We start from the raw sequence: 9944 nt of genomic DNA, 5'->3' as shown, positions 1-9944 counted from the left end.
TCATTTCCATTACACCACTCGGGAACTATTTATAGTCCAGCATTCTAATGAAAACCTCAGTGACCTGAAAAAGTTAACGTGCCTTTCAAAAGTGCCTTATTTATACCCAGGGAATAACTCAGGATCAAATCCAAGTTGTATACATGTATTTTCACACACACACACACACACACACAAACACACACACACAATTCACACACTGATCCCATTGCATATGAAAGCCAGGAAGAGTTCCACAATTCATATTTACTTTGCTTATTCACATTTACACAGCTAATGATTAAAGACACATAAAAGAACACTGATATTCCCATACAAAAATCTTCAGGAAAATGGTAGACGGAGTTTTAGGGATAATTAACTATCTCCCCATCACCCCCACCCCCACCCCCACCCCCAAATCACAAGATTTCTGCCTTAAAAACTTAGCGAAATTCAAAAGTTACATCAGAAAGTGAAACAAGATAGTAGATGACAGGTTGCCAGGGGATGGTTTGGGGGTGGCCGGCAGGAAGAGGGAGTTATTGCCTAATGCGTGCAGAGTTCCTGTTTGGACTGATGAAAAAGGTAGAAAAATGGTGATTTGTAGCACTTTATTGTGAATGTAGTTAATATTACTGAATTGTACATATGAAAGTGGCTAAGATGCGAAATTTTGAGGTGTATATCTGTTGTTACAATAAAGTTTAAAAATAGGAAATGTAGTCTGCATTAAATTTAAATATCAGTTATTATATACACTTATTTTATTTAAATGATAATACAATTTTTACTGTATCATTGTTTACAAGGCCCTTTTCTTCTTAAGGTAACCATTTGGATTTCCTTCCCTTCAGGAAGATTCTCCTGACTCCCTTGGGCCAAATTTGGGCCCTTCCACAGGCTCCTTATCTTAGCACTTGTCAGTGTGTGGCTAGTCTTGTCTGTCAACTGATTGATTTCCAACCAAACTATAGGATCCTTTGGGTGAGGAACCAGCTGCTACATCTCCAGCAAATAGCAATACCTGGAACATAGTAGGTGCCAATGAATATTTGCTAAATAAATGAATGGGCATGTTTTCTCAAGTAAGCCTGGCAAGAATTCTGTAAGATAGATGTGGTTTGGCACTCCATTTTACAGATAGGAAAAGTGAGTCCAGAGAAATTAAGTAGCATGTCTAGGCAAGATTACAAAACAGAATCAGGAAACCAAAATCCTATCCAATGATTCTGAACTGTGTTCTCAGGCAGCAGGTCACAGGGAAAAGGAGATTCAATGGAATTCTCTTCCACTTACTCTAAGATTGCACGTACTAAACATTAAGAAAGTAGGGAGCTGAGCAATTATCTGTTACTTAGGACAGTAAACATAGAACATCTGGAAAATTATGATAATGCACTGAGCACCAATGTGTGTCAAACACTGGCCTAGGTGCTTATGTGCAGTCTGTCATTTCATTCTCATGACATCCCTATGAAATTGAAATGATATCAGGTGATTCCCCTCCAACTGTTTTCCCAGTTGAGGAAGCTGAGGCTCAAGGTGGTTAAATAATTTGCCCAAGGTCACATGGCTAGAACATGGCAAAGCCAGATTCTGCACCCAAGTTTTCTGACTCTTAGTCCACTTGCTTAATTACCACAGGTATTGCCTCTTTCAGGTCCCCACTGACTCTTTTCTTTAGACAGGTATTTAAAAGGGGACTGCCCTGAATTACCTTAACAACTGTTGAATTCTTCTTTTTCCATCACATATAGACATAGCCTAAGAACTGTTTAGTCTTGGGTTGAAATTCAGGTTCAGACTACTTACTTTGCGGGTTGCTGGTGCTGAGTTCCAACTTGGCGGGCCGGGGCCAGGGAACCTGGTCAGCCCCTGGGGGAGGCGATGGGCATGGGCAGTAGCGCCCTCCACAGCCCCCCCCCCAGGGAACCTGGCCAGCCCCTGGGGAGGGTAGTGGGCATAGGCAGTAATACCCTCCACAGCCCCCCGGGCCTGAGAAAGTGGAGCCGGCTGCAGGCCCCATCTCCCTCATCCAAAATACAACCGTTAGAGGAAGCTTGCCAGAGAAAACCGCCCCCTTTATCTCGCCCGCACACTCCCCGTTGCCAGAGCAACTCCCGCCACCGCCAGTGCGCATACACCGTTGCCAGAGCAACTCCCGCCCTTTTCAAACGACCTCCGCGCCCTCTCAGAACCAATCCTAGCCTTTATCCCCTCAGCATTGCCATGTAAGGACCCCACACCCCTAGCACCGACCCCGCCCTCTTTGCCACCCTATATAACTTGTGCTCACCCCTGAATAAAGGCTTTTGTTTTTACCCCATTGAAAGGAGAGTGTCTCGCGTCCCTCTCTCACCGCCCTCCACACCTTGCACGCCTCCGCCGGGGACTCGGCCAAGTCCCCCGCCTCACCCTCGCCTCCGGGAAGAGCCGCCGCCGGCACCCCTTGAGCAACCCTGAGTGTAGAGGGTTCCGTGGGTGCCCGCCCCTAGCTGCGACCGCAACTGGTGCCCCGTGTGAGGCACATCTACTCGTCCCCTCTCCACACAACGGTCCAGCAAATCGTCCGCTCGCCCAGACGCCTCTCCATCTCCCCCTCCACCTCGCCTGCAAGGTAAGGGCCGCCTCTCCCTCGCCGCTCCGCGCCCGGAGCCGCCTCTCCCTTGCCGAATTATCCCGGCTACAAATACTGTTGCCCCCGACTACCTCTCGCCTTCTCTTTCTATGACCCCCATTCCTCCTAACACTCTCCCTCTACCCCTTCATTACTTTGGTGTAGTCCTCTGTGTCTTCGTTTCTCTGTTCGGCGCAGTGTGCCTCGCCGTGACCGCCCCCCCAGACTGTTCCCGTTACCAGAGAGTCCTGCTTTCTATTCTCGTCGTCTTCTTCGGCCTCGCGGCCACAGTTTACCTCATTCTCCTTGCTCGGTAGACGACCCCCCCCCCTCCTTTCCCCTCCGCTATGGGTAATCGTCTATCCGCACGCCAAGCGCCTCAAGTTCGCGCTCTGGCGGGTCTTCTGGACACACATCGTTGCAAGGTGTCTGTCCGGCAGCTGCAAGTATACTGGGACCTCCTGCTGCCCTTTAACCCATGGCTCACCACTTGCCATCTTTGGGACCCCGTCACTTATGATCGCCTTATTGATCGGGTCACCAACGCCATGGAACATGAGAACAAGCGCTTCCCAGGAAGTGCTCCAGCTATGATGTCAGCCCTGAGCCGGGCCGGAAACCGCATGCGCTTTACCCCGCCCTTCCACAGGGCGGAGCTAGCCCGCCATCTTACGCCTTAGCCACGCCCACCGCGCCCCCATCTTGCGACACTTGGGGCCTCCCGCTTCCACTTCCCCGTTCGGCGGACTCTTGGATTGCGCCGCCGCAACCCACACCCACCCCCCACTCACAACCCGCCTTCCTCTCCCTCTTAGAGCCGCTGCCGGCGGCTGCCGCCACCCCTCCCGCCCCGCCGGCAAACAACCCCTGGCTGCCTTCTACACCTCAAGGCAACCCTTGGGGCAACGCTGCCCCTACCCCCACTCCCGTACCAGGCCCTCTGCAAGCGCGCCCTCCTTTCCCTCGCGCTTTTCGCTGCTTTCCCCTTAACGTTATCCCCACACCACAAAGACCGTACGACTGGTATCCCATTGACTCAGACACTATCAAGCAACTTCGCAGGGCCGTCAAGGAGGACGGATTGGGTAGCCCATACGCTTCCCAAATACTGCAGGAGGTCGCCATGGACCTTTGCCTCCCCCAAGACTGGGCCTCGCTTGCCCGTACCATCCTTGGCCCCGGCCAGTTCGTTGATTGGCGTGCCCACTTCCAGGCAGAAGCAGCTAGGCAGAGCGAGCGAGACGCAGCCACTGGGGCCACTCATCCCCACGAGGCTTACTTGGGCACAGGAGCGTTTATACACGCATCCGCCTATACCAATGCACCCGCCACCTTTTGGCCTATCCTTCGGGGAATCGCCCTACGAGCGTTTGCCAACTGCTCCGCCTGTCGGCCTAATAAATTCACCAAGCTCCTCCAGGAGCTGAGTGAGCCTTTCGCCACCTTTGTCTCCAGGGTCGAAGAAACCTGCGCTCGAAAGGTTAGTGATCCCCAGGCCCAACTGGCCCTCGCTCGAGAACTCATTCTCGAGGTAGCCAATCCCCCTTGCAAGCAGGCTATCCTTCCCTTGCGGGAGAAGAGCATACACGATTGGGTACTTGCCTGCAGCGCCTTTGACCCAGCTGCCGCGTCCCTAGCCCAGGCTGTCTCTGGCGCTGTCACTGCCGCCTTAGCCGCCACCGCCGGTTGCTTCAAGTGCGGGCAGAGCGGCCATTTTGCCCGGGAGTGCCCCAATGCGGAGGTCAACCGCCCGCCTTTCATGCCGCGCAATGGGCGCCCCCCTCCCACTCCTTGCCCACGCTGTCAGCGTGGCTATCACTGGGCGCGCGATTGCAAATCTAACCCCAAACCCCTCCGCCCCAGTCAGAGTCAGCACCAAGGCGCTGAGCAAGCTTTAAACTCCAAGCGGGGCAAGCCTCAGCCCCGCCCCTAAGAGGCAGCGTCCCAGCCGGTTCTAATGGAACTGATCATCCCACCTGGGGCCACAACGGTGGCCCCAAAGGACTTCCCGAGTGCCCCTACCATTGTCATTCTTCCTCCCCTAGGGGGGATTGCCCGTACCAGTGGCATGTGGCATCTAACGGCACCGTTGAAGTCTCCCCGCCAGAGCCTCAAAAGGAAGGCCATAAAACGCTTCTCTGGACAGTCCCTATCACTCCGGAAGAGCCTACCCGTAAATTAAAAATAGGGGGGCAATGGTACACGGGCACGCTCGATTCAGGGGCAGAAGTCTCTTGCATGCCCGCTCAGTATGCCACCATGTGCATGGTTCTCGATGGTCCCTCGGTAGTGGGAGCCACCGGTACCTCCACTTCTCTTCAGGCCATGGGACCCATTAAGTGGGAGGATGAAGAAGGCCACTCAGGCACCTTCCGCCCGTTGTTCCTACACACCATAGACCAAATTTTATGGGGCCGTGATATCCTCGCCGCCTCTGGGGCAGTGCTTACCACGCAGCCCCCCCAATAATGTGCGCCACTGCTCGTTTAACACCTCCAGCGCCCATTCTTCTGCAGTGGGATACTGAGGAACCTATATGGGTGGAGCAGTGGCCCCTTCCCACGCACAAATTAGTTGCACTCCAAGCCCTTGTCCAAGAACAATTGGACGCAAGCCACATAGAACCTTCTTCTAGTCCCTATAATTCGCCAGTGTTTGTTATTCATAAAAAAGCCACAGGGAAATTTAGGCTCCTCCATGATCTGTGGGAGATCAATAAGCATATTCTTCCCATGGGTTCCCCGCAGCCTGGCCTCCCCCATCCGGTGGCCATCCCGGCTCACTATCACGTAGCCACCATTGACATCAAAGACTGTTTCTTTTCCATCCCGCTACATGAGCGAGACCGCCCTCGCTTTGCCTTTACAGTCCCCGTCCCCAATCACGCGGGCGCGGCTAGCAGGTACCAATGGAAAGTCCTCCCTCAAGGGATGCGTAACAGTCTGGCCATCTGCCAAATGTATGTTAATCACGCAGTGGCCCCCCTGCGAAAGCGGGCCATGCTCATCCATTATATGGATGACATCTTGGTGGCCTCTGAGGACACCGAGGCGCTTCCTCTAATCCTCAAAGACCTCACCACTAATTTAGCTGACCTCGGCCTTACGGTTCAGCCCGAAAAGGTTCAGATTGTGCCGCCATTGGCCTTCTTAGGGTTTAGCATTGATAAAACCATTGCCCCGTCCACTCCCCAGCTGGACATACCAGATCGGGTCACCATCACTGAGCTCCAACAGCTCTGCGGTCAAATCAATTGGCTCCGCTCTGCGTTGCCGATCACCACCGCGCAGCTCCAACCACTCTTTATGCTGCTGAGTGTCCCAGAAGCCCCGCCGCTAGCGGTCTCCCGGCGCATTAAGCTCACCCAGGAGGCAAAGGAAGCCATTGCCGCCATTAACAAGGCGCTCGCCGCCTGCTGTCTCAACAGGTTCAGCAATAGAGAGGGCAATCTTATGGCACTCATCCTTCCTATGCCCGGAACACCCATGGGCTGCCTGTGGCAAAATGGCCCTCTACTTTGGGCGCACCCCGCTAAAAGCCGGCTTAGGAAAATCTGCCCCGCAGTGCGGCTCTGGATCAGCCTAGCTTCAGATCTAGTCACCCTGGCTGTTCATGTATTTGGAGCGCCGCCGGAAAAAATTGTTTGGCCCCTGGACGCAGGCCAAACCCGCCTGCTTATATGTGATAACCCGGACATGCAAATCCTTTTAGAAGGATTTCATGGGGAATTCAGCTGCCACTATCCTAGCCATCGACTATTACAGGGACTCACCAAGCTTCCCTTCCACAGCCCCTTCCACCCTTTCCCCTCCTCTGCACCCATCCCGGGTGCCACTACCGTCTTTACTGACGCCTCCAAAACCCGTTTCGCCTTCCTCTCTTATCCCCCGGACCACCCAAAACCCCGCCTATTCAGCTATGTCAACCTTCATTCAGTCCAAGTGGGGGAAATCCTGGCGGTGTCATACGCGCTGAACACCCACTGGGACCACCCAGTAAACATTTTCACCGACAGCCTCTACACTTATCAGGTCTGCCGAGTCCTCGCGTTTTCCACCTTTTTCCCCGGGAACTCGGCCATCGATAAAGCACTTTCTGACCTCAGGAGCATCTTGGAGCATAGACAGGATTCTTGGTTCATTAGCCACATTCGTAGTCACTCAGGCCTTCCGGGGCCATTGGCTGATGGCAACAGTATAGTAGACCAAGCGGTCTCAGCTCAAGATACCCAAGCAATGCTAACTCGCACAGCGGCCCCTCCGGGGAACGCTGTTAACCAGGCCAAGTTATTGCATTCTAAGTTTCACTTTTCGGCTGCATCGTTACATCATCTATGTGACCTCCCCCTAGACACCTGTAAACATCTTGTCCGCAATTGCGCAACTTGTGCGCCCTTCGCGCCGCTTGGCCCCCTGCAACCTCAGGGAGTCAACCCACGAGGCCTAAAACCCAATTCTAGATGGCAAATGGACGTAACTCACGTTCCGTCCTTTGGGCGCCTCAAGTATGTACATGTAATGATTGACACTTTCTCGGCCATGTGTTATGCAGTCCCCCTTGCCGGGGAAACGGCCAAACACTGTATCAAGGCCCTAAGACAAGGAATTCTCTTCATGGGAGTCCCCTGGGACGTAAAAACGGACAATGGGCCTGCCTATCGCAGTGCCTCCTTTGCGGCCTTTCTTCAGTTATATAACATCACCCATCATTTCGGCATCCCTTATAATCCTCAGGGGCAAGCCATTGTGGAAGCCGTCCACCGCCGCTTAAAAACACAAATTGAAAAAGAAAGGGCCATGCTCCCCCAGGCAACTCCAGGGGACCTTATCATAGCAGCCCTTATTCACCTTAACCTATTCACATTCAATAAGGAAGGGCTTTTGCCCCTACATAAACATTGGGGGCCCTCGTATAGGCCCACCCAGGCCCCGATGGTCTACTGGAAGGACCCAGAAAGTAATGCCTAGAAGGGTCCCTCCCCACTCCTCGCCCAGGGGCGCGGGTTTGCTTGTGTTTTCCCAGATGATGCATCACAGCCAATCTGGATCCCAGGAAGAGCAATCCGACCCGCCACCAGCAGCCACGTGTCTAACGAGACGAGAACGCCGTCGTCTCCGCAACCTGGTGTACCAGATGACAACCTTGCACCTAGACCGGGAGCCCAGTCCGGAGATACCCCCGGAAAGACAAGAAATCATGGAGATTATGCGCCTATACAGACGGGCAAAAGCAAGTCCCCTGCACCTCCATAACCCCCACCCAAGCATTGCTTCCCTTCTAATGATCATGCTTGCCCTCGCCTCTCCCACCCAGGCCAACTCACTACACCAACCTTTTAACTGGACAGTCCATATCATGGGGGGGATAGAGAAGGACCTCCTCTATAATGTTACAGCCGAGGCTCCTTCATTTACTGCCAGCATTTGTGAATTTGTTCAATTCACAGGTTTAAACAACAATAATTGGTTACGTAATCAATGTCAAGGCAGCCTCGTTTCTGGTTATTACATTTGTCCCTCCACAGGCAAAGGCTGTGCTGACCCCTCGCATTTTTATTGCCCCTCCTGGGGATGCGAAACAATGGCCTACGGATGGTCTGAAGCTCCCAATAGAGATCAGCACCTCCAAGTGTCATGGACAAAGCCAAATTGGCACAATATAACCCTTAAGGTTAAAAACCCCGGCGAGGACATTTGGCTTAGTGGCCGCACATATGGCCTCCGCCTCTACATGGAGGGCTATGATTGGGGTGGTCTCTTCTCCATACAAAAGAGACACCCCACCGCCACCAATCCGAGCGGCATTGGCCCCAACAAAGTCCTTAACCCCCTTTATCCACAGCCCTCCAGCCGCACCTCAGCTGCAAACACCTCAGCTACAAACAGCTCATCGCCAACCCCACCACCTCAACCTTTTCCGCCCCCCTCTCATTACTCCTCTCCCCTCCTCGGCCTTATCCAAGCGGCCTTCACCTCAGTGAATTCCTCCCACCCCAATCTTACCTCCTCCTGTTGGCTTTGCCTCTCCACCTCCTCCTCCCTGTATGAGCCCGTCGCCTCCAACCTCTCCTTTTCAGAAAATACAGAGAATAGCCCCTCGGAATGCAATTGGAATACGTCTGCCGTCCCCCTAACCTTTCATTCAGTTACCTCCACAGGAAAGTGCATCCGCCCTCTCTCATACAACTCTCCCAACCTCACAGCTTGTGCCAACTACTCATCCCCCGACAGCTCTGCCAAATTTCTTATTCCCCACAACTCCTCCCAATGGCTCTGCTCCTCTACAGGACTTACCCCCTGCCTTAACGTGCGAACCCTCAATACAACTCATGAAACTTGCCTCCTAATTGTCCTTATCCCTAGGGTCCTATACCACAGCGAGGAAGACTTCTTCCTCCGCCTAGAAAGAACTGCAGCTCCTGCCCCTCTGCAAAAGCGAGAGCCCATCACCGCCCTCACGGTCGCCACCCTCCTTGGTCTTGCAGGCACTGGCACTGGAATCGCTGCGCTAGCCACTCAAGGCTCCGCCCTGAATCACCTCCGGGCGGCTGTTGACGAGGACATTAGTTACCTACAAAACGCTATTTCCCATCTTAAAAATTCTGTTAACTCCCTCTCTGAGGTCGTGCTCCAAAACCGCCGAGGTCTCGACCTTCTTCTCCTCAAAGAAGGAGGCCTTTGCGCCGCCCTAGGAGAAGAATGCTGTGTATATGCCAATTCCACAGGTCTCACCGAAAACAGCCTAAAGAAGGTCCGAGAGGGACTAGAACAACGAAAAAGAAACCGTGAAGCCACCAACTATTGGTCCCACATCTTTACCCCCCTCCTCCCATACCTCCTCCCTCTCATCGGCCCCCTACTAATGATTATTCTAGCTCTCGCCCTAGGACCCTGTGTTATCCGCAGACTTGTCCAACTTGCTAAAAGCCAGGCCAATGCTGTCTTCTCATCATTTGTGCAAGTCCAGTATCAACGACTTGCCTCTACTAAAGAAGCTAGCCCTCCGCAGCATTACCACCCTCGTCCATCCCGCAAGCAGCGAGGCCCCTCTCGAGCGCCCAGACGCCACACCAACGCCGAGCTCCAGCCTCTCTGAGCGGCCGTCAATCCTTTTCCCCTCCCCGGCCTCCCCTTTCCCTCATCCCTTGGCGGATCTCTCCTGTGAGCTTCTTCCTCTAATTAGAAAAGAAGGGGGAATTGCGGGTTGCTGGTGCTGAGTTCCAACTTGGCGGGCCGGGGCCAGGGAACCTGGCCAGCCCCTGGGGAGGGTAGTGGGCATGGGCAGTAATACCCTCCACAGCCCCCCGGGCCTGAGAAAGTGGAGCCAGCTGCAGGCCCCATCTCCC

General features: G+C 53.6%; 1 protein-coding gene across 1 annotated transcript; it reads left to right on the top strand.

Annotated features, from left to right (window-relative positions):
- Positions 1–2435: 2435 nt before the first annotated feature.
- On the top strand, positions 2436–9110 carry LOC119542654. Its single transcript, XM_037847378.1, has 3 exons — positions 2436–2599; positions 7622–8416; positions 9084–9110. The coding sequence occupies exons 2-3, from the start codon at positions 7622–7624 to the stop codon at positions 9108–9110; spliced, it is 822 nt and encodes a 273-aa protein (XP_037703306.1). The 5' UTR covers positions 2436–2599.
- Positions 9111–9944: the final 834 nt, after the last annotated feature.

Source organism: Choloepus didactylus, chromosome 8, assembly GCF_015220235.1.
Source record: "Choloepus didactylus isolate mChoDid1 chromosome 8, mChoDid1.pri, whole genome shotgun sequence".
In the NCBI taxonomy this organism is placed as follows: domain Eukaryota; kingdom Metazoa; phylum Chordata; class Mammalia; order Pilosa; family Megalonychidae; genus Choloepus; species Choloepus didactylus.
This window is presented reverse-complemented; position numbering and strand designations above follow the sequence as displayed.

What these genes read in the sequence shown, in the direction of transcription:
- LOC119542654 (XM_037847378.1), top strand. Translation starts at nt 7,622, where the DNA reads ATGATGCATCACAGCCAATCTGGATCCCAGGAAGAGCAATCCGACCCG. An exon ending in GCGGCATTGGCCCCAACAAA is followed by an intron (nt 8,417 to 9,083) that starts GTCCTTAACCCC and finishes TTGGTCTTGCAG; the next exon opens with GCACTGGCACTGGAATCGCT.